General features: G+C 37.8%; 1 protein-coding gene across 2 annotated transcripts in view; it reads right to left on the bottom strand.

Annotated features, from left to right (window-relative positions):
• The window catches only part of RNGTT (RNA guanylyltransferase and 5'-phosphatase), a 188,769-nt gene that overhangs the window by 70,150 nt on the left and 94,881 nt on the right, over positions 1–23,738 (bottom strand). The window contains exon 13 of one of the 2 annotated variants that reach the window (XM_030001588.2): positions 21,823–21,948. The exons of the other annotated variant lie outside the window; for it this stretch is intronic. Within the exon in view, the coding sequence (XP_029857448.1) occupies positions 21,847–21,948 (102 nt within the window). The 3' untranslated portion in view covers positions 21,823–21,846. Of the gene's footprint in view, positions 1–21,822; positions 21,949–23,738 lie in introns of those variants that run through there. 2 annotated transcript variants of the gene reach the window in all.

The following is a 23,738-nucleotide window of genomic DNA, read 5'->3' as shown; positions in this document are numbered from 1 at the left end:
TAGATGACCTCCTGAAGTCCCTTCCAACCTAAATTATTCTACAAAGCTGTAATCTCTCTTTGGATGCTTGTTCTTTTAGCAGCCATATTGGGTGCACTTACACTAGCATTTTAGTTTGCAAAAGTAATGTACTTTGAAAGCAAAGCCCCCAGTTGTTCCTACTCAGTACACATTGATTAAGATAGCTGGACAGCTCTGGTGTGTGCAAATTGGATTCCATTTACATAAAACCAAACTTGAAGTCTCACTTCAGAGACACACCTAATGCACTTCACCCCACAATACAGACACTAGAGCCCAAGGCAAAGGCTGTACCATTGCAATGCTACCTAGTACCTACCTACCACAGATGAACCTGAGCTGTGAAGATATCCCGCAACATCCTGAAATGCTACTTTAAAGAAATAATGGTGTCAGTGTCTTCAGGTTGGCTATGAACCCCCAGCCCTCAAATTTTTACAGCTCTGCTACTCACTCAGCATCTACCCAACTTTTCTTCTATCTTTGTATTATTATTATTATTATTATTATTATTTTGTTATTAATTACTATTATTAATTACTATTATTAAAATAAATGCCCTACCTTGTGTGGCCATTCTCTCCTGGAAGAACCCCAGCTCCTTTCTTTTCATCATTCCTTTCTTTTTCAAAACCTTTCATTCCAGTCAGGGCTTCTCCCAATAGCCATATCAAACACCTCAGTCTCCTAGAAGATTGAGCTTGGCCAGTTAGTACTTGTCAGCCTGTGCTAGTGGACCAAGAGCTTCTCCAGCAGCAGAATAACTGGCAGAGTCAAGAGGTTACTCACCTCAGGAGTGTTGCATTGTACCAGAGCACTATCAATCAGTACCACCTTAGCTCAAGAGGATGAAGGCCAGGGACAACAAATGTGTCAGAAGTAGCATGGCAAATGTACCCCTATTACGGAGATCTTGAACTTCAGGCAAGAGCACAATCATGAACCTAAAACTCAGGTGCACATCCAACACCTTGGGATGCAGAATTATCATTGAAGACAGCCTAACAGAAAGCACATTGTCTGGCATCCCTCTCAGGCTGCCGAATCTCATCGATTCCTAACCTCATACTCAACACCATAGGCTCAAGTGGGTCCACTCAAGCCACAGGTAGGGTTTTTTTTTTTTTAGACCTTGATAGGCCATTTTAGCACTGCAGGGCAAACTGATGGGTTGCCTGTCATGTTGAACCCCAATCCCCTGTCCTGTCCCAAAAGTACTAAGTCTAGTTGCCCCCTTCCTCCATAGCTGCCCATAGAGGGGGGCAACTCTTTTTTCCTCTCCCTACAGGTCAAGAGAAAAGCTGGCCCTCAGAGAACAAAGTTCTGTTATCTGAACTTTTGCTGACACATTTCTTGTTACTGCAGATATTCCTCCCACACAGGCTTTGGTTTTGCCTAAAGCCATGCATCTTCTCAGCATTTGCATTCAATGGGTGGTTCAGCAGAAAGCTGAAAGTCTGGGCAATGGGGATGTCAGCAGCCCATACTGAGGATGAAGCTTCACTCCAGAGAGCTGCTTTCACATGGGATAGACTTTGCTGCTTAGTATTTTGTAGGAGGAAGAGCGGGGTTAGTTTCTGGGATTGTGTTCTGGGCAGGCAGTCTGGGCTGTGGGGTGTTGTTGACTCACCGTGAAGACACCCACCTGGAAGACTGAGTAACTTCAGCTGAAAGGCTAGACAAAACAAATGGTTAATTTCTCCTAGTGATTGAAAAGGAAGAGGTGGCGGGATGACCAAGAGAGAAGTTCGTGCCTCATCAAGAGGAGGAAGAGAAGGTTTCCTTGACAAGGGTGCCTTACTATCCTACAAAGCCTGATCAGCCAGCTCTACCTCCCTAACCCTTATTAAATACCATCCTCCTGAAGTGCAGCAGCAGCAGCTAACACAGGCCACCTTACAATTCCCTTCGTCCACGTCTTCCCTCACTCCTTCCACCTCCAAATGACAGGAAGTCAGCAAATAACCCAGCTCGCTCTTTTCTCCTAAACGGCACAGTGCTGCTACTTGTCAGCCGTAATTTCCCCTCAGTAAACTGGTCAGACCCAGACCCGCAAGATATCCAGAGAGCTGCTAAGCTGGTGCCGCAGGCACACACCTATTCAGAAAGAAGGTTGAAAAAAGGGCACAAAAGGCTCAGGGAAGATTTGTTTGAATAACTGTGCTTGCCCAAGAGGTATGGCAGGTTGAGTACCACTGGGGAGTGAGGGCAGACGGGGTAGGAGGGGATGAGGTTAACCAAGACAGCTACTGGGAATCTACTGGAGTTCTTTTTCTGTCTTTGCCACATTGCAAATGACATTAGCATTTAACCACACTGAAAATGCAATAAATTGCAATTAAGTATCCTTAAACATGAAATATAAATATTAAATATATTTCTTTAGTTGTCTAGTAATTTTAAATTTCAAGGAAGTTACCTCGCTATTTCATATTTTAACACCAATAAGAAACTTGTGTCATTACATAAATGATATCCTGATATTTAGTTAGCCTTCCTTACCAGGATGAAGACACTAAAAGCATTTTAAAAACATTCTAGAATGCTTCAGGTTCACAAACAATAAGAAATATTTGTTCTGTTGCAAAATCCACCCATTTCCATCACCAGTATTTTTCTGTGTTTTAATTAAATTGTTTACAAGCAACATGATGCTAAAGCTTTCACTTGAAAGGAAAAAGTTAACTACTGCAAACCTATAACAACAACAAATCTGCTCCTCTTTCCCTCTCAAAAGAATGGTTAAATGTTTTCTCTGAAGAGCTCTACTTAATTCTGAGGCCTCTTAATATCCATAGGGCAGCTGCTGCCCTACCCAATCTAATAGATTGCCTTCAGCTGTGTAAACATAAAGACAGAATGATCACCCAAAATGTGGTTTTATTTTCTTGCACTACAGACCCTAGATCATTTTAGAGAACCAAAAGGACCGATTATACTCAATCATTTCAGGCGACCGTATAGAGAGATGAGCCGAAGAAAGAGAAGTTGCTAACATTGTTGACAGATTATGTGAGTAAGTCACATCAATGGATCAAGAAACCACAAGATGAAAGGCAACCATTGACTGAATTGTATATTCATAGATTTTTAAAACTGGAAACAACTACTAGGCTCACTGAGTCAGCTCTGTTGCATGTAGGACAGAGAAACTCAAACAATAATGTGTATATCAAGCTTATAATTCCTATTCAAACTACAATAATGTTTATATCAAGCTTATAATTCCTATTCGAATTGCAGCACACCTTTATGAAAGATACCAACTGATAAAGAAATCACAACATATATCTAGGGAGGTTACCACAGCCATTTATTACACTTGTGCTTAAAAATGTATGCTTATTTCTACACTGAATCTTGTTAATGCCTTGGTTTAGACTGAAGCCCAGCTCTCCATGTAATTACTCCCCTTTTTTAAGATAAAATGACTAAGTCTCAGTCTCACTGCACAGGTAATATTCCGGTTGGCTAATGTATACATCTTCATAGTGTAATTTCACAAAAGCCTTTAGAAGAGTAGGCAAGAGAACTTAACCTACTATTCCAATACTCTTTTCACTGCTTATGTATACAGTGGTATACAAAAGAAAGTGTGTATGTACTTTGTATTCTTTTGCAGTGCATTGAAAGCTGTTGATAACTAGCTGAAATAACTCATTTCAGATTTCTTCCCTATAAGGGTGGTGAGGCACTGGAACAGGTTGCCCTGAGAAGTTGTGGATGCCCCATCCCTGGAAGTGTTCAAGGCCAGGTTGGATGGGGCTTGGGGGGGGGCGGGGTGGAACTAAATGGTCTTTAAGGTCCCTTCCATGCCAAACCATTCTATGATTCTATGATTCATGCCTTTAGCAGGGACTTAATACACTTGTAATACACTTGCTCCTAGATATACAGCCCACATTTGGCTGTATTCAAGCACGATCATAATGATGACCAAATGATGCAGGTTGGCCTACATGACTGATCTTTTGGGAAAATAGATAAGTCTGCTGGAAAAGTTAGAAATAGTAACACTATGACCATAAGCGCACACAAAAAAAATCCAAACCGTATAATTAAAGCCCTGCATTATAACATACTTCTTATCTGGCACCAAAAAAAAGAAGGAAAAACCCCCAAACAAGACATTAAAATCGACTTGAGGTAATAAGTTATCCCACCAGCAATTAATCTGCAACTCTTAGCTTCTTAAAGTATTCTGCCTTCTGTCCCTTCCAGCTTCCCTTCGCAGTTCCAACTCCTTCTGTTCCTCAAAGCACCCATACAACTTACACCCTCCCCATATTCCCCATAGACCATTACTGCCATATCCCCTGTTCTTCCCCACGTATTCTATTTTCTTTGCCTGGTAAAAAGCTAAGCAAAAGGGAATGTGGCACCAGAAATGTCTTGGTCATTGATGGGTAAATGTGATTAATGCTTGTTCTTGCCGTATACTGAGCAGGACACTGAGAACTGGAAGAAAGAGATATATCAGTCTGATCACAGGCCCACAACACTCCCTGGTTGAGGAGCAGAAAGTCCAGCTTTTCTTATTGAAGTCTGAGGTGAACAGGTTATTTGAGGAGACTGCTTTGAAAGTAGTGGACTCATCCCTAACTCAGATCCTTTAAGGTGAAGGCAAACTATGTTGTACACTATGGCATTTATGGAGGTTGGTGGTGATCACCGGTGATCAGTGAATCAGCTTCAGAGATTACCCATCATACAGGGAAAGCTACTTTGCATGTTGATGATCTAGGAGACAAAGGAGAATAAGGTCCAAGAGTAAAAGCCTCCAGGTTCAAACAACAGGGTGCGTGATTACAAAGACTGATACACAGAAAAAGTGACTAAGTTAATCCATTAATCTGGAATGGACAACGGAAAAAACGCCAGGACAATACTATCTACTAAGACCAAAAATTATCAGGCAGTAAGAGATAAATATTATTGTTTACTCTTGCATTAAACCACCTTATTTGGTTGTTATTTAAAATACATCAGAGCTGGCCAAACTGATTATCTATCACACACCAAAATCTGTATAGAGGTCAAGATCTGCCAAATACATTCCACGTACCTCAGAGTCAGAAAGTGAACTCTTAGAAATTCTCTCACTGGGGTCTGAGCATGTGAAGGGTCCCTGGCTGTCCCACAGACACTGGCCACACTAGTTTTCACCTGGCTCCACTCTTTAAGTAGCTATAAATAAACATCACTGTCCCTATCATCACTGTCGTCCTGTCCGGCCCTTGTCCAGCATCTCCTTCCTAGGACAACCATTGTACTGTTCACAAAGTGCCACTTGGCCATCCATTGTGTACATCCAAAGACTCTGAACCAGCTTCACAAAGAAACAGCTGAATCGCAGAGGAAAAAACACAGCCTCATTAAAATCAAATTCTACACCATAATTCTGCAGCTTAGAAAATACTATTTAGCCTTATAAGAGCTAATGGGACTAATGTGAGCTAACCATGATTGTTAAGGATGAGAACTTTTCAAACCGTTTCCAGTTAGAAACATAACTGTGACTGCTCCCGTGACAAAGCATTTTTCCTACGAATAGTTCGGAGAAATTCAGTCTTATTAACAGAATGTCTGATACCTGTGAACCCAGTTGAGACAACTTATTTAGATTTCTAGAATGCCTTTTATAAAAGAAACAACTCATGTTTTTGAGCACATAGGAAAAATTATTTATATGCAGGGCTTTCAAGCCTACAAAACTGTATTAAGCAGTTGCCACTGAACTGAATGTTTAAGTGCTCATTATTTCTGAAGGTTGAGAAACATACTTGGGTGCTTAAAATATGCATTTAGGAGCAGCACAAAATGATTATAAGAAGGCAGTAAAACAACGAGATGCTAAAGCTGAGGTATAAACTATATTGGTTGATCAAGTTTGGAGAGTCTGAAGAATTCAGAGGCATCTAAGAAATTTCTATCAATGAATGCAATAGACGAAATTTTGACAAATGCAGGTCAGCAAGGGAAAGATGTGTTGCATTTAACTTGACTGTATAGATTCTGCTAAGAAAAGATGCTTTCATGAAATCTCTTCAGTGGCACTCAGTGTCTCAAAGATGATTAGGATTCCTTTATTCCTTAGAAAAACAAATCAAATTATTTCTTTCCTGTAGATGTTTGCATAATTTCTGTATAAACTCTTGAAATTTTAAAGCAGGCAGTTTTTTATAAATATGAGTCAATTGTCCCTGTTTTTGTAAAGGAAACACAGAGAGATGGGATTTTTAAGTAGTCCTAATAGTGATCAGGCTAAAAGAAACTCCTGGGTAAACACTAGTACTTTCCAAACACCTGTCATTTGTGAAAGGCATTTTCATAGTTGAGAGAAAACAGAAGAGTCTAAACACTGAACGGAAAATACATAAGAACACAAAATGGCTGCAAAGTTTGTACCACTCCAAAACATGATCCAAATGCTTTCCAACTTCATGCAAAGAGTTTACACACATTATATCAAGTCCTTCACCCAACACAACCTGTGTCTGACTATGGACAGATGGCCACGATGCCCTAACTAAAAGATGATGAAAAAAAAAGCAAATTCCTCCCTTAAAAAAAACCCAACTCTTTTAACCAAAAATAAAAGAAAATAATAAATGCTGTTTTTAATGCTTAGTGTTCTAAATTACTGATTCAAACCACCTGAAAAATCAAAGAGCTGCAGTCCTCACTAAACATCAGCTTTTTGCCTGGTTCAGTAATTTGATCAGAAGAGAGACACGCTGATGTTCAATAAATATTTGATCAGCTTGAAAATAAGGTTGCTAACGAATCCCAAACATTATACAGTGTAATGTTGTCACATCATAGAAAGCAAATCTGTAGACAATAACTTCAGAGGCTCGAAAAGATGGGGAAAAGACAGGTTCCTTAGCTAAGCTCAAATCATTTAATGTCCACAATTAAGCCAAATTTTAAGAAACTCATTACTTGACAGTGAAGTCACCATGCTGCTTTAAATCCATGTAGTCAAGCAAATGTGTCTCAATTCTTCCATTCCTCCACTTTAAAAAGCGAAATAAGGAAAAATTAAAATTAACATGTGTTCTAAGACACAATCAGTTTGGTGTATTCCGGAAATTTTTCCTTTTAGAGAGTTAAAGGACTAAAGTAGGAATGATACTTTTTAATACATTAGCACCAGTAGAGCCAGAAGTAGCAATTTTTATTGTGAAAATGCTACTGTATCACAACTTGTCTCCTACAAAAATGTGACTTGAAGCTATATGAAGTATAAAGAAAAATGGTTATAATCAAAATGACTTCCGAAATACTAAGCTTAACTGCCATAGCAGACTAAAAAGCAAAACATGCTACTAATATGCACTCATTTAAATAGTGTCAGATTATTTTGTATACTAAGGATTCTAACGTTTGAATGCAAATCAGGTTTAGAAGGTTAACCTGTATGCAGAAATTAATCTGTTAATATTTTAATAGATATTTTTGGATTGCTTTTCTCAAAAGCACCTCTGAACTTCAAGTTAATGCAATATTTATATTGGACTTCTTTGGTAATTTTGGGGCTAAATGTCTTCTACTCTTGCACTTTAATTTAGCTTTATACCTCCAGCTTCATTAAACATCTTGCTTCACAACTATACTAATAGCTTTTCTCAATATTCTGTTAGGCAAGGAGAAAAATATGAGGAAATTTTCTTCATAACTAACATAATTTACATATTAATCCAATTAATATTTGATAAATGAACTTCAGTTCACAGCCAAAAATCCATGTTTATAGCAATCAGAATGTAGCAGCCACAAAATTACTCACTGCTCTTTCCTGCCCGCCCCCACCCCCAGCACATTACTCTAAGCAGCAGCAACCCATTCTCGGTCACTTCTGTTTGTATTCATCCTTTCACTTAATATTATGATCTGGAACTAGAAACTCCAACACTTGGTCTGAAGCAAAACCGAAGGCTTGAAATGGTTGACTAATATATACATGATCCACGATGGACTAACCAGTGTCTGCCTTTGATTCTAAATTCTACTTTTGGTAAATTAAGGTAACTGTTGAAAAGCTACATGCTCCTACCTTTGTGACAAAAGAAATGTCCTGACAATAGAGCTATAGTCCTTGCAATCGAAGGAACTGCTGATGGTCCATGGTTGCCACTCAAGATATTAGATTTATATTGCTATTGATTATTTTGTAATTTTCTTATTTTTTACCACCTAGTATTTATAACCTCATTAAATATGTGCTGTGTAAGTCTTTAGGAAAAAGTAACACAATAATAAAAACAATCAAGATACTTCAATTTGCCTTCTGTTGCTTTATTTCATTCTCTTTATTTCACTTTGTCTCACTAAGCTGAACTGAGATGGCCTCAGTGTGTAACCACAGTGCAAGCTGTCACCAGGATGCCAAAGCGACTACAGAATACTATTGTATTTAGTTCTCCAGATGAAATTTTCTTTCAAACTAAGCTTCACAACTCACTAACAGCCTTAAGTAGAAATTGATATAATGGAAAAGATCAAGTCTACATAATTCTTCCTCAGCCATACATTGCTTATTTCCCCCACCGCCCACCCCTCTAGAAACACAGATAAACAAACTCAGACGTAAGAAGCTAAATAGCTTAAGACAACTGTCCAGAAAGACTGATGAGAGTTAGGCTAAATTAGAGTTTCACCCTGATCTCTAAAAGACCCTATGAAATATGTATTGAAATCAATCTTCGCTCATTTCCATCCACCTCTTCTCCCAAAACAATCAGATACTTCCTCTTGTGTGATCGGGAAACCCTTTTCTTCCTGAAGATTTCAACACAATCATTGCTGAACACTACAGGAGTTAGCTTGGCATTGAGCCCAAAGGTTATGTTTACCTTTCATTATTCTTCACAAGGCCATCATCATTGAAGACTGTGGTTGAAATCCAGTCTAACTTAGGCACAACAGAGACATGGGAGTTCTCGGTACTTAATAAAGCAGCTCTTCAATAAGCACCTGTTTTCTGCGTGGCAAATGGAGGAAGATGAGTATCTGAAGCTTTGCGTGTGTTTATATATCTAACTTAGGAGGAGAGGACTCCCTGTTACTTGCCCCTCCTCACTGAATATATGTAGTACTTAGGCACTTTCTTTACAAGTACTAGATCATACCCTGCTCTCTATATTTTCAGATTCAGACAGTCTTCTTCAAGTCATTATATTACTACATATCTGAAAGATTCAAACATTCCTTAAGTAAGAACATTTGAAACCACTAATGCTGCTTTTTTTCTGCTGTTCTTTCAGACCTAATTAGGTATTAATAAATCTAACAGAAATGCAATGTTTGCAATGACAAGCCACAGTGTGGACTGTGAAAGGCAGGAGCAATTTTAATTCAATTTTATTTATTAGCTGATTTGTATTATTTTCAGTCAGGAGTACTTGAAATTTAGAAAACAAAATAGAAAAACCTTTGGACAACTGTATTGCTAGATACCATGACAATGCTCAGCTGATGCTTTCTGTGTGTACAAACAATACCCTTTCAAAAACTATTCTACAGTTGATAACACTTCAAATTGTAAATGTTAATATTCTCTTTACATTGTATGTTTAACATGACTCTATAAAAATTCATCTCCAGAGGGCTGTTTAAGACATTACCTCTTAATTCACAGTTACAGAAGTTGCCGACAAAGGATGAAGGGATGAGTCTGAAGTAAACTGTTGGGACAACCAAGATAAGACAGAAGCTCTCCTGGCCCCGGTCCTTTACTTTTTTTTTTTCTTTTAGTCTCCTAAAGCAATGCTCATTATTCTTCTCCTCTCCCCTAGTGACACAACAAATCTTTGAAAGAGTCTTAGGGTGATCATCTTCTTTCTTAACCCTCCTTTCACACTTTTACTGTGAAAAAAATCCTTAGTTCCATGAAGCCAGTGATGCTGGAGAAAACATTAATTTTTATCGCATAAAGTGCTAAGTGCAGTTGCTTCATTGCATCAGTTGTTTTATGAACCTTACTGTTTATGTCTCTTTACATGCTTAAAGCTTTGTATGTATCAGCCTAAATCTTCTCTCATTTCTCGAAGCCTGATGGCCCCAATCTCTCTTCACCTTCTGTCCTTTCATTTTTACTACCTTTGTCCCAACTCAAGCTTAAGTGTAGTCACTTAAATTTACACCTGACAGAGAGGGAAGTCAGTATCTCAGAGGACTTATTTCTTTGTGGATGGTTAGTTTGTGATCAAAGGCTCCTAGAAATCTCACAAAAGTTGGGTTGGATCAGCAGGAAGTATTCAGTGCTTGAAGTCTGACAGCAGAAGCATCCCCAGTGTAACAAAAGAATCTCCATGAACTGAGCAGCAGTGCTCTTGGCTGACTCACTAAGATAACCTGATTTGGAAGTTGGGTAATTTATCAGTATTAGAGACCACATTTGCAGGAGCTACAATCTGTAAATTTAAGGCTTCATCATAACATTGGCTTTGTTGACATTTTTCTTCAGCTACAATGATAATCAGTATACCAGGAATAACATTTCAGCAAATCACCTTAGAGCTCATGAAGATTAATGAAAACTACCAACCCTAAATAGAAAGATGCGAAAATATATTCCAAAATACCTCTTCAGGAATGCCAGTCTTTAAAAAAAACAAAGAAGCCTTACATCAAGAGGCAAACAGTGGGCTACAGCTTTAAGCTAATCTGAACATAAGGAGAAACGTACAAGTACAAACTCAGAAATTGCAGCATGCTGGTCTCAGGCGTAGTCTAATTTCTCTTTTTAATTCTAGAGCTAAAAAGCCCCTACAGCTGAACAGATATGCATCAAAGACGATGCACAGAATTGCCAGCAGGATTTTTTCTACATGTTGCCAAATGTATGTTACACAAAATTGTCATTAAGGGCTAGCTTATTACATTTTACAGGGCTACAAATCTCCTTGAATTAAATATTTATGAGTCTTGCTTGGAATACTGAATCCTGCAGTATTTTATAAGGAACAACAGCAACTAGCCTTTTCAACTACATATTCTAATATATAAATTATAAAATTATGAGTTTTAATCATATTAAATGCATCATTATCTATGTAGATTAAAATAGCAAACCCTGTAATTTTTACATCCTTAGTTTCACAAGAAAACATTCATACAACATGAGAGTAAATCCAACCAGTAGAACTCAGCATATGCTTTACAGTGCTTTTGCTTTGCAAGTAGTAAGCTGATGTGCTTGGAGATGAAAAGCAAAGTGGAAAAAAAAAAGTACATCGAAAAAAATCAGTATGTATTTTCTCTTTCAAGTCTGCTACAAGACTAACACAATTTAAAACTGCATTTCCAGGACAGTAATTTGGATAATGAGAAGGGAAAAATCCTCCTGTAAGGAGAAAAAACATAGCATGCCAAAGGAGAAAATGAAAGGGTCCTGCCCACTCTTTGTGAGAAATTAGTCCTTGTAGTTCTGACTTAGGAACAAGCAAGTCAGTGGCTGTGGGTAAGAATAGGCTAAACTGAATAGGTTAGCTATTTCCAGAGCGCTGCAAGTAAAGGGAAAAGAAGTGTAGGCTGTACTTTTAAAAAGTCACTCAAAGAACTCCAGTTACTGTAAAGATTAGTTGCTGTCCTTCTCAGGAAGCAACATTCTCCCATTAAAAATAGTGGTTCTGATACTGGTTGTTAATCTTGCCTTGTAGCCATTTGAAAAACACAACAAAACAATAGCTTTGGCCACATCAGATTTCTTTACCCCTTCTTACAGAGCATGACCACACAAATGTTGACCAGACATGCAACATGCGACCTCTGGTTTGAATACTGAGATTGAGCAGCTGCCACGAAGAACCTCTTCCAACTCCTCTGCTACTGGAAGGGGACTTTCATTCTGTTAATGGCAGAAGGGTTTCAGACAGTTCCCAATCTCTGTCACTATTTCTCCTTTCCCTTCTCTTAAATGTTTCCTCTCCTTTAATTATACCAAACGTTAAACTAACTGTTTATGTAGCTATGCTCTGAACAGGCAAGCAGCTGAAGGTGCAGAGAATTAGGGGAGGGGGTAAGCAACAATTACCACTTGCAAAAACGTCAACAGGTTTAACAGCTTTTAACAGTGCTATAAGCAATGATGGGGGAACAGAAAGAGTGGTTAAGCACAGCTTTTCCGCGAACAAATGTAGAAGGTATTTAAGAGACAGAATTGTGTTTCTTAAGAAAGAGAACTGCTCCTCATGGGGCCAATTCACCAGCATCCATCAAGTGGACACTGAAATGTTTGATGTGCCGTCACTGGACAATTCTGGGAGAAGGCGGCAGACAAATCTGAAAGCTTTTTTCATATCTGATATCCCTCTAAAAGGTTTTTCAACTCACCCAGTTTTCCATGAATCCTTTTTGCTAATGTCATAAGAAGACAATAGTCTTTTCTTTAACCTCTAGAACATAAAGCTTAGTATCGCCATCACAACTGAGAATGACATAGGGAAAAAATACCATCATTGGTTCAAGCAAGAATCTGTGATGACGTTCAGAAGGTATTTTACATATCTCCTCCCACCTCCAAGATAAAGTAGGTTTATCATTCCAATGTAAATGTTACTAAAATGCAAAGAGATAATAACGAGCAAGCTAGCATGAACTCTGAGCCAATAAACCAGATTTCTGTGAAGCACCACCCTATTTGTGAAAGAACTTTAACAGAATCCTTCAAAAATTTTCTTATAGAAGAGTGAGCGAGACAAGAGGTACAGAGATGGCTGCAAAGTGAACAAGTCCACCTGTCATCGATCCAGCAGGTACTCCAAAAAGGATTAGAGACTCACGTTGAGCTACGTCTCTCTTGACACCAAGAACAGTAAGTACCATGCTCATTTTATGAGCTGTCTTGTAAAAACATTTTCTGCTGTATACTACATCCTCAACAGAAGGAGAACATGACTTCTATAAACCAAAAGCATTTAATAAGCTATTTGTTGAAATGACATGATTCTAAAGCCTGGACAAAGAACATGAACCTTATGGTTAGCAGATGGGGAGTCAGTGATACGGGTTTTGGCAGAAAGATCTACAAATTCAGTTCAAGTGGAAACCAAAGACATCTCAGCTAAAATAAAGCTATAACAATAATTGTGATGGAAGTTGAGGGAGGGTATTAGTGAAGTACCATTCCTCATTTACCAAAATACTAAAATAGGTGGACTGAAATTTTAGTTGCATTAAATAGACAATTTGTAGGTTCTTAGGCTTCTGGGAACATTTCTCCCTCAGTTGCATACGTGTATTTGTGCTTTCAGAATGTGAAATTGCGAAAACCTCTGAAAAAAATGGGTTTCAAAAACGGTATCAGCTCAAGCCCTGACAATTGTTTGTAACTGTCGCAAACAGACATATTACAGAATAATCTGCCTCAAGAAGGTATCACAAAGGATCAAAGTTTTAGACTCCCACTCACAACTGGGGGGAAAAAAGAAAGACCATTTAAAAAAACACTCCAGGACACTAAAAGCTAATTAGAACAGAAGAGTGGTATACAAAGGGAACAACAGTCAACTGTTCATTAGGAACAGAAGGCAAGCAATTTTGTCTTAGGGGTGGCATAAGAATACTGAATGGTGTTTAACTCACTGCACTCCTCCTCCCCAGCACCCTTTGTACAGAAGAGAATAGGACACCCAACAGTGTTCAACAACCAATACTGCTCCCTAACTCCTTCTACTCAAGCACCTGGGGATCATACGCACCTATATTTAAGTATGTGCAATCTTGCAGAAGAGAACTGTGACTACACATGACCACAGTCAGAAATTTTCAATGCAGGAGAAATGCAAAAGCTGCCTGTAGATTACCATGATATTGCCATAACAGTTAGTAAAGAAAGTCCCCTTTATGGATAGCTAGCAAGATTTTCACATCTCAAAAGCACTTCTTTCATCCTAAGAAAAAATGGCTTCTGTAATTTACCTCAGGCCAATAGCTGATTCTCAAACAGTGAGCTGCACCATGACTTGATTTAAAATGTTACTGCTATCCAAAATTCCACTCCAGTACAAGGCAGATCGCACAGTATAAAGCCATCAGCTATACAGCTAAACACAACTTTTTTCTAAAACCACTAAAACTCTACTTTACTTCTTTACTAGCTGTAGGCTTTTTTAATTAACCAAAATGTATACAAGCAGAGCAGCATATATCCGGTTAAAATCAAGCTGGAATATCTAATCTAGTTAAAAATATTATAAAAAACCCTTGCCTTCTGGATGCTAGAAGTTTTAATAACTTTTTTCCTCCATTTTTTTTCCTGGTCAGTCCAGTCACCATTAATATTCCTAAGAAATTAATTCATATATGTATGCTGTAAGACACTGCAGGGTTTCAGAAGTAATGGAGTAACACCCACCAAATTTGATAGAGGACAAAACGCTACTTCTTTTGAAGGCCTAGCAAAATATGCAAGCAAATGTCATGGAAACAGAAGCTCTCTCCATGGTAACATCATCCCTGGTATGGTAGCTAACCACTCTAATTTCTAACATGCTCCAAGACAAGGTATTAGCTTAATTCCAGTTTTCATTTGGTATTTGTTCCATAACATTCCATGTATCTAGCAGCTGTAAAGATTTATTAAAAAACATTAATAGTTCACAAGCATGGAGTATCAAAGCCAAAGCCGAACATAAGTATAAGGGCAAACTGATTAACTGTGATAAAGCAAATCTGAGTAGCACTGTCTTTCAGGAAAAAAAACAAGATACTGATGGCACCATAAAGAATAACTATATTACAGCTGGTTCCCATTACACTATCTGACTCCATGCAACAATTGCCAGATGTGCAATAGCATCTTGCATGAAACACACAGAAGGAACTATAGAATAAAAAGGCACCATTCATAATTGCAGCTAAGCAATCCTTGTTACCTGCCTTGTATCAACCAGCCCAGCAACTAAAATTCTCAAAACCAGCTGAAGACTCTTACTAGCATTGTAGCTGCTCTCCACAGAGACAGACCAGCTTGCGTAGCAATAGGAACCATGGGAATGATTTTCAATGAACAATTTATTTGACAAATTAGGTCCTGTTTGTGAACTACCTGTATGCAGCTCATGACTGACAAAAACTACTATCCCAATTTATTCTACGATGATGCTTGCTAGTCTATTTTCTGATCTGATCACCAATGCTAAATTTCACTTATCTGGCTGTTACTAGATACAAGGCACATGGTGCTACATGCTCCTTCAATCCAGAAACTGAAAAGGGTCAGCAGTGCAAATGTGTTAAAAAAAAAAAAAAAAAAAATCCTGTAATATTTTCACAAGTGAAATACCAGGTCTTTCATAAACAGGTACAGCAAGCATAGAAAATACACCTTATCCTGCAGAACTCTTTTAAAATGTGAACAAATATTCACAAAAATAATCTGCCTAATTGTTCTGGTTCATATGCAAATTATGAGAAGTACACTCATGTTCTTTACTGGTTCAAATATTTTAATGAAATGTAAAGTTTAAATCAAGTCCTCTAACGATGATGAAAACATCATGACTGTATTAACTTAAGTTGTCTGAAAATGCAAAAAAAAAGCTTTACCAATATCCCTCATCTGAAAAATTACATAGAAAATCTTTAGTTTTGTTTGTATACCTAAACAATAGAAGGGAGAGATATATTTTCTACAGTCTTAGTACATGGAAATACTACTGTGCTCTATGTTTTAGAGAGTGTCGTTGATTCTCCTGAAAAAATCAAGCACATTCTCCCAAAAGCATGTTAGTGCTCTGAAAAACATCCTTGAAGGTTTCAGAAATACAATATACCTAGTATTGTCCACTACATACATGTTTATTTGTCTAACAGAAAAATCTGTATTATCTAAAACTGATACTTTTTTAGAATATTCTGTAAATAATATACAAAGCAGTAATGCTTGTGTCTACTGTCCATATTTGGCCTTTAAGCCAGCTGTGTAAGGGAGGGGCAGGAGGGAACCAACCCCCAAAAAGCCAAATCTGAATTTGCTTTGCTTGACTTGAGCTGACACTAAGATTGTTGTAAGGGAATATGCTGCCTAAAAACTAGCAAAAACTGACCTCTGCCATTCTTTTATCCAACTGAACTTTCATTTTTGCGTCACCTTTGCTCACCACAGTATGCATTAGACATCTTGTAGAAGAGATTTAGATAGAAAATTGGAACTTTACATGTTACACATAAAGACAAAAGAACAACCTTGAAACTCTTGTTTTGTTAACCACATAGCAAACTTTTTTTCACCTGTTCTGAGCTCATCCTATGAGCACTGGATCCTGTGATCAACTTACATTTGTTAAACAGTTGAGTGTTTCCAAAACTACTTAGAATTATCTTTTATTCTTCTGTTGTTCCTCTTCCTCATTACCAACAGAACAAGCCATGTTTTCCCTTAAGAATGGCACTATCAATTCACAATCTGACAAGTCCCCAAGACACACATTTTAATTGCTGTCATAAGTTAAAAGTTCTCTCCAGAGAATCCTGTGTTGCATAAAACACGTTTTGTTTCAGTGGTTGAATGAATATACAGATACAAGATCTTCTCGGGATTTCCAGTGATCACTGTTTGGAAACAAGCAACCTACTGTTTGTCAGTTCAAACTTGTCAAAACTTTCAGATAGGATTTAACAAGTATCCTCACTGTTTCTTTAATGAACAATTCAAAGTGCACAGAACATCTGCATTTTGGAAATCTGGGATATTACCAGCTAAGATTTCTACTAATTTTCCCCTTTTGGAACAAACCAGCAGGTATGTCGCAGTTGTACATCCCATTTCAGTGGAAAGCTTCTAGAGTAACATGGAGAAGAGAATTTCATTTCAGAAACACAACTAGCAGCATTAAAAAAAAAATAAGCTTTTGCTTTAGGAATATCCACACTAATTAAGTAAGTAGTTTTCATCAAGTTTCTTATCTCTGACTTCTACAGTTATGGCATGAAGTCCGGCACTGCCCTTCTAACTCTGTACTTAGAAGAGTATAACCTGTATGATAGAATCACATCTAAATTATTCAGCACACGTCAGTGGAAGACAATGGAATTTTCTTAAAAGCAATTTATAGCTCTCATATCAAGCTCAAGACTTCCATTGTTAATCATATGTTAATGGACTTGGTTCACCATTTGCGGAATGTCAAAGACTAGGAGAGCTGATGAAGGGAACAGGGAGTACAATTACAACTGTGCACTGACATGACAACAGCATCCCCTGACTAGTAACAGATTCAGTCATGAACATTCCTCTTACAGAAGAGATCACATTTAGCAAAGAGATATACTAAAGATACGTGAAACATTTCAGTAGTGTGGGTCAACACAAAGACTGATGAAAATTATTCTCTCCAGATTCTCTTCACTTCTGCTGCAAACTCTAGAGAGAAAAAATCAGGCAGTCTTAGCATCTACGTTAAGGAATCGAGGTGCTGAGCTCTTCTCCCTGGCATCCAGTGACAGGATGCATGGGAATGGTAACAGAAACTAAAGTTACTGGCAGCCAAAATGAGATAGAATTACCACAACTGTGTTCTGTTGTACCTTCTCAAAACAGAATACTATTCCACAGGCACCTCTGAGCCTTGCAGAGCATACCGTTCTGTACAGTACAGTGCATATGATTACTTTAAATGTGTTGTCACCAAATATACACAGTTACCTTCAATGATTTATCTGATAATATATGCTAGCACCTAACAGATATATTTTTGTAGTTATAAAAATTCAGTTACCTTTTGTGATATTGATTGTCCATTTTCAAATTTGCTATTTATAAGAACAGTGAATCAGTAAATATTTCAAACTATGAATAACAGGGTAATGTATCTGCTTTTTAAAGAAAGTATCTTCAACTGTTTTGACCATCCGGATACCACAATGCAAGTGTTGATTCTCCTCTGAAAGCAACCCACTCTGCTTTCACAAACCTTAGGTACGTATGTTATTTTCCTGAAATGCTGGACTACCGCTTACACTAAAACAGCAGGATGAAGATCTATCTAAATATTCTGCCTTATCCTGGTACAAACCACTGTTTTTGCTTTACTGCTATGCTCCTGACTAATAAAAAACATGAACATTTTATGAAGGATCTTCATGGTAACTTAAGAGGTCTGTTGGCTGTCTTGTTCTGGCATGCACAGGAAACAGTACTGGGAGAAAACAATCACAAGGTAGTTCTTCCACATATTTCCTCAATCTTTTCAGTTTGATAGAAAGGGTATAGATGAATCATACATGAGGCGTTCTGTTTATTGATAGCGATTCCAGGATCCAAAGAAAAGAGAGTGTAGACAAAATACTTTCCATCATATCTTCCAGTTTCCAAGTCATTCCTGATCTATCAAATTCTCAATCCTGGAAAGATTGCTGTGAAATTCAGGATGAGTAGGAACACTGCCATGGAGACAAGTGACCGCTTCATTAGCCTATGTTAAGCACCAAGAGCCAAATGAACTAGTCGGATGATTCAGTGAAGAGTTCTCACTGATTTGAAGCAGAACCTCTCCTAGACTTCCCTATCCAGCCTCTTCTATGGCTTTATTGGTTTTTCAAAGCTGATCCACCACACAAGCTCCTTGGCACCTAGCTTTAAGACAAAGAAGCTATGCAAAAATCATATGTGGAAGCCTTTATGAATGATGATTCTGCCTACCCTAATACAAAACACATCTTTGTTTTCCCAACATTTAGAACGGTAGCATCCAGAAAAAGCATTTTTTCTTCTGCTAAACAACACATGCACAGACACCACCATATTAATGTCAACTGACAATCCTGAGGATGACTAGTACACGTAATGTAAAATGTAAGATCTTTTCTGCCTAATGCCATTGGCAGGCAGGATGATTAAACTACACAACAGAAGTTCAAGAACCTATTTAGATAGCTCCCATAAAATGCAATTCATTGCCTGAGAAATCAGAGAACGTCAGATGGTACAGGTCATAAGCAAACAAATGAGATAACATGCCGATTAGAACTAACACTTGCCTTAGGTAATCGGACTCAAGGCACTGACATCTATTCAGACAGACATAAAAAGGAAGTCAGGTTAAACAATTTTGGCAAATAGCTTATACATTTGCATCTGTAAATGTACTAGAGGACCAACAGCAGAAAGTTAAACAAGAAAAACTTTTGCTACACCATTACCTTACTATATTCAGAGCTAAAAATGACTCATAACTTCCCCCCCATTTTTGGCCATTTTTTGTCAAGTGTGGATGCTAGGAGTTTGTACCTGTAAGCAATGTTCAAATTTCCTAAGATGTGAGTTATCTCACGTTCTTGGAAAGTAAGTGGAAACCACAAAAATCTACTATGTTCAAAGATCATGGCACTTTTATCTAGAAGTCTAATGATTTAATTAAATGAGCTCTAATTAAATTAATTAGACCTTACTTATTGGTGTTTAAGTTAGCATTTCTGTTGTTATTTCTTCTTAATGTTCTAGTTTTCTGATCTTCCAAAAAAAGTAGAAAACAAATCACCTCAAGACACCAAAGACAAACTTGAAAATTTTACTTGTGTAGTCACAGAAAAACTCTCGAAGAAATACTGTGCATTGCTAATAAATTTAAGTATGTTCGTAAAGCATATGATAGAATGGTGTATTTGAGATACGACTAGCTATTTAAGAGACGAATTGCGAGGAACATTGCCATGGAAATTGAATATAACAACTATTCATAGGCAGAAAAGAGTTATAAAGCTCAGTGGCATTTCAGGAGATTGACAGCAAGTTCTCTGTTAAAGAAAAACCTACAACAGCACAAAAACTGTGCACTGACATGACAACAGCATCCCCTGACTAGTAACAGATTCAGTCATGAACATTCCTCTTACAGAAGAGATCACATTTAGCAAAGAGATATACTAAAGATACATGAAACGTTTTAGTAGTGTGGGTCAACACAAAGACTGATGAAAATTATTCTCTCCAGATTCTCTTCGCTTCTGCTGCAAACTCTAGAGAGAAAAAAAATCAGGCAGTCTTAGCATCTACGTTAAGGAATCAAGGTGCTGAGCTCTTCTCCCTGGCATCCAGTGACAGGATGCATGGGAATGGTTCAAAGCTGTGCCAGAGGAGGTTTAGACTGGACATTAGGAAGCATTTCTTTACCAAGAGGGTGGTCAAACACTGGAACAGGCTTCCTAGAGAGATGGTCGATGCCCCAAGCCTGTCAGTGTTTAAGAGGCATTTGGACAATACCCTTAATAATTTGCTTTAACTTTTGGTCAGCCCTGAATTGCTCAGGCAGTTGGACTAGATGATCGTTGCAGGTCCCCTCCAACTGAAATAGTCTATTCTCTTCCATTACCTCCAAATATTATAAGAATCACTACAAAATTAGAAAGCTAAATCCAGAAACTTGTATGTTTGTTAGAAGCAAGAATTTATGTTATCATGGCCCATCTGAAGCCATTACTTGCTATTGCAATTGAAATATTTAACAATAATTGATGCGCCATCACTGGTAAACATCATGTCTGAGTTTCAAAAATATGCCAGCAACTAACTTGGCCTGCAGTTAAAAATTCACAGACCATTTGATAAAACACATACTGTTTGGAAGAAAAGGCTTACCAATTATGTAGGATTATTTAGGAGAACTGGCACTACTTAATGAAACAAAACATGGCCTTTCAGAGATATTTTATTTGGTGGTATCTTCTGGAGATATTTCATTCAGTGTTAACTTCAGTGATTTGGGGTGAACTTTTACAATCACAGAAGATAACACAGCCTATTATCAAATGGGAATAGCACAAATAATTAGCAGGCAACCAAGCATTTCAGATCACCACTAAGTCTACCAAGGGAGGGGAAGGAAGATATATTAAAAACTCATGCAATGTTAGTCAGTAATAAAAACCTGTTCATTATTCTCCTTTCATTTTAAAGGCTAAGCTTTTTGTTAGTATTCAGTATGGAGAGTTATGTATTAAATAATTCAACCATTCTTTAAAATAACATTTACCTTAGAAGAACAGAGCTCAGCAGCTGCCCTTCTTCATTCCCCGGAAAAATCCCAAACCCACACAACTGGACTTTATTCCTCATCCAAAATAAGAGCACGGAGAAGTACCAAACAGAAATTAGCCTGAGCCAACACAATAACATCACAGAGCTCAGGAGGCAAAAAGATGGAACAGAAGAGAATAAATTCTGATACAAGCTTTCCACAGATGCTCAAAACCTGTCCTTAGGCCTTCCTAACTGATGGCCAGCAAGCCTTCTCTTAGGTGGCTGAAGTAAGAAAATAATTCCTACACCCTCTTCCCAAGCAAGGGAAAATAATAGTTCTAGCCAGCAAGAAAGTCGGTTATTAAGAGATTGCTAGCATAAAAATTAGACAGTCTGAGATATCTAGCAAAGGTATGATTTACAAGGCAGATAACAAAAGTAATTTCACTGATGAGTGGGCATAGGTCAGAGAGCCAATTCTGCCATCAGAAGATAAGAGACCATTTTTGAGATTTCCATTAAAAACACACAGGTTGGCAAACTGCAAGTGTTCTAAAACAAATGTAAGAAGTTGTTCACTGTTTGGAAGTAATCTTTAGAAAAAAGGATTGAAAGCTTCCAATCTTTACACAAGCATTCAGAATCTGTGAATAAGGTGTTTGGCTTTTACCTGCAAACTAATTCACTCATTGTCTGGGGCATGATCCCAGGGTGACATACCTGTCCATGAAGTTTCCTGCTGGCCTGTTTCACTCCTTCTAATTAGCACTTAGCTTCGGTCCCTGCTCTGCCAACCTGTTACATGTAGAGGGATCAGAAAGCTGATCAGATGGAATGGAGCTGACTTAGCCATATGGGAGTTATATCGGTAGCATCTTAAATGGACAGAAAATGATGCAGGGAAAAGAAGCGTTAGGGAGAAGTGACATAAAAGGGAAATCAAAAGGAATGTGGGAAACGGGCTATTGGATAGAGAGGATGCATGAAAAGGAAAAGAGGAAAGGAAAAGAGTACAAAGGGAAGAAGAGAAACAATAGTAAGAAAACATTGTCTTGTATTTGTCTCTCACCATGGAGTTGTTAGAGAATGGTAGGTTAATGCAGGGGATGCAGAGGGGGGCACTATGAAGCACACATCACATCAAATCACCTACAAAGCATTCTTAAATCATAAACGAAGCAAAAACCTCCATCATTTCCACTAAACATGCTCTTCTCATGATCTGTGAAAGCTTTCAGTCTCTGGAAAGGGAGGAAGGGGGAAGAAGAAGGGAGGCCTCAGCCATTGGCTTTCAACTGTCACCGTGAAATTAAAGCACTTGTATACCCTGGGCAATAAAAAAATATAAGTATCTCAAGTAACTGGTGAATTAGTTAGGAATAATAATGCTCAGTTAGCATGACCTTGCAAAAATAAAATAACCTGCACAGGCAGAAAACAATCTCCTTATTCCTTAACATTGTTTCTACCATCACCAGTCACAGTGCAAAACAATTTCTGCTTCAGTACAAGAACCTTGCTATTCATAATATGAGTTTAGATAGGAAGACTAGCAGAAGAAAATAAACCCTATTATATTTAACTGAAACCCTAGATTTGGTAGTAAAACTTTTTCACAAATCCCTTTTCATTAAAACATGCCGATTTCTCAAAACTCAACTAATTCACAGGCACTTGATGCCAAATCTCTTCAAATCCAAGAGAAAAGTAAGAAAATCCAGAGCTCTTAGAGGCTAAAAGCATAATTCCTATCCACAAATCATTTCAGGTGCTTTGATTTTTATTATAAGTCAGAATTAAACCAAACTTCAAAACAATAAAATATTCTTTCTCCACCTGTGTTGACTCCCAGTACCAGTGTTGCCTGTATATATATCCATCTACTCAGGTCTAGATGCCTGTGTTTAAGACCAGAGAGCAAGAGGAACACCTCTGAGTAAATCGGGGGGGTGGGGGGAGAATAACAGAAAAGATTTTCAAAACAGACTGAACTAATAAGCTCAACATTCTTTACATTAAATAGTTAACTTCTGCATTCTGCTTTAACTGCTAAAAGTATGGAAAGCGTGGGTATTTTTCCCCTTAAAATTTTCCTGTCTGTAAATGGTCACATTCCACTCATCCTCCTCTGCTGCTACTTTATCCTTCTTTGTGATTTTGCTCCTGTTCCTATCTACTTTTGCTTTTTTCTCCTCAAAACACACATGAGACTTCAGGACTTCCCAAAAGATGTTCTTAAACTTCCCTGATCTTCTAAAACTCAGCATCATTTCTGTCCGTCTCTTTTCCTGCAAGATCAAATATGTCAATAAAAATGGTTGTTAAGAATTGTTTTCTGCTGGATATAAGATGGTCTCTTCACTTGAGACAAACTGGTTTTATAAAGGTCTAAGTCTCACAATGACCAAAATTCAGGCCTCTAGCCCAATCAACGATAGGTGTCTTTCTGTGTGAAAAGATGTAATACATCACACATATAACTGCAACTGTAGTACAAAAAGCAAAAATTATTTCAGTTAGTATTCTCAAGGGATCATTCATGCATTCTTATACTCTGTTGCCCTTGTATTGTTGCCTATTAATTTATGCCCCCACATAAAATAAAAAAGCAGTATCAGCTATCTATATCAGCTTCACCCTTTTCAGTTAATTAGCTTTAATTCTTATTTCCCAATTAATAGGTCTACAATAATTTCTTTTGCTCTAAATATATTATTTATATTTTCTCAACTACAAAAGCCATTGAGAAAAC

Source organism: Aquila chrysaetos, chromosome 2 (assembly GCF_900496995.4).
Source record: "Aquila chrysaetos chrysaetos chromosome 2, bAquChr1.4, whole genome shotgun sequence".
NCBI lineage: Eukaryota > Metazoa > Chordata > Aves > Accipitriformes > Accipitridae > Aquila > Aquila chrysaetos.
This window is presented reverse-complemented; position numbering and strand designations above follow the sequence as displayed.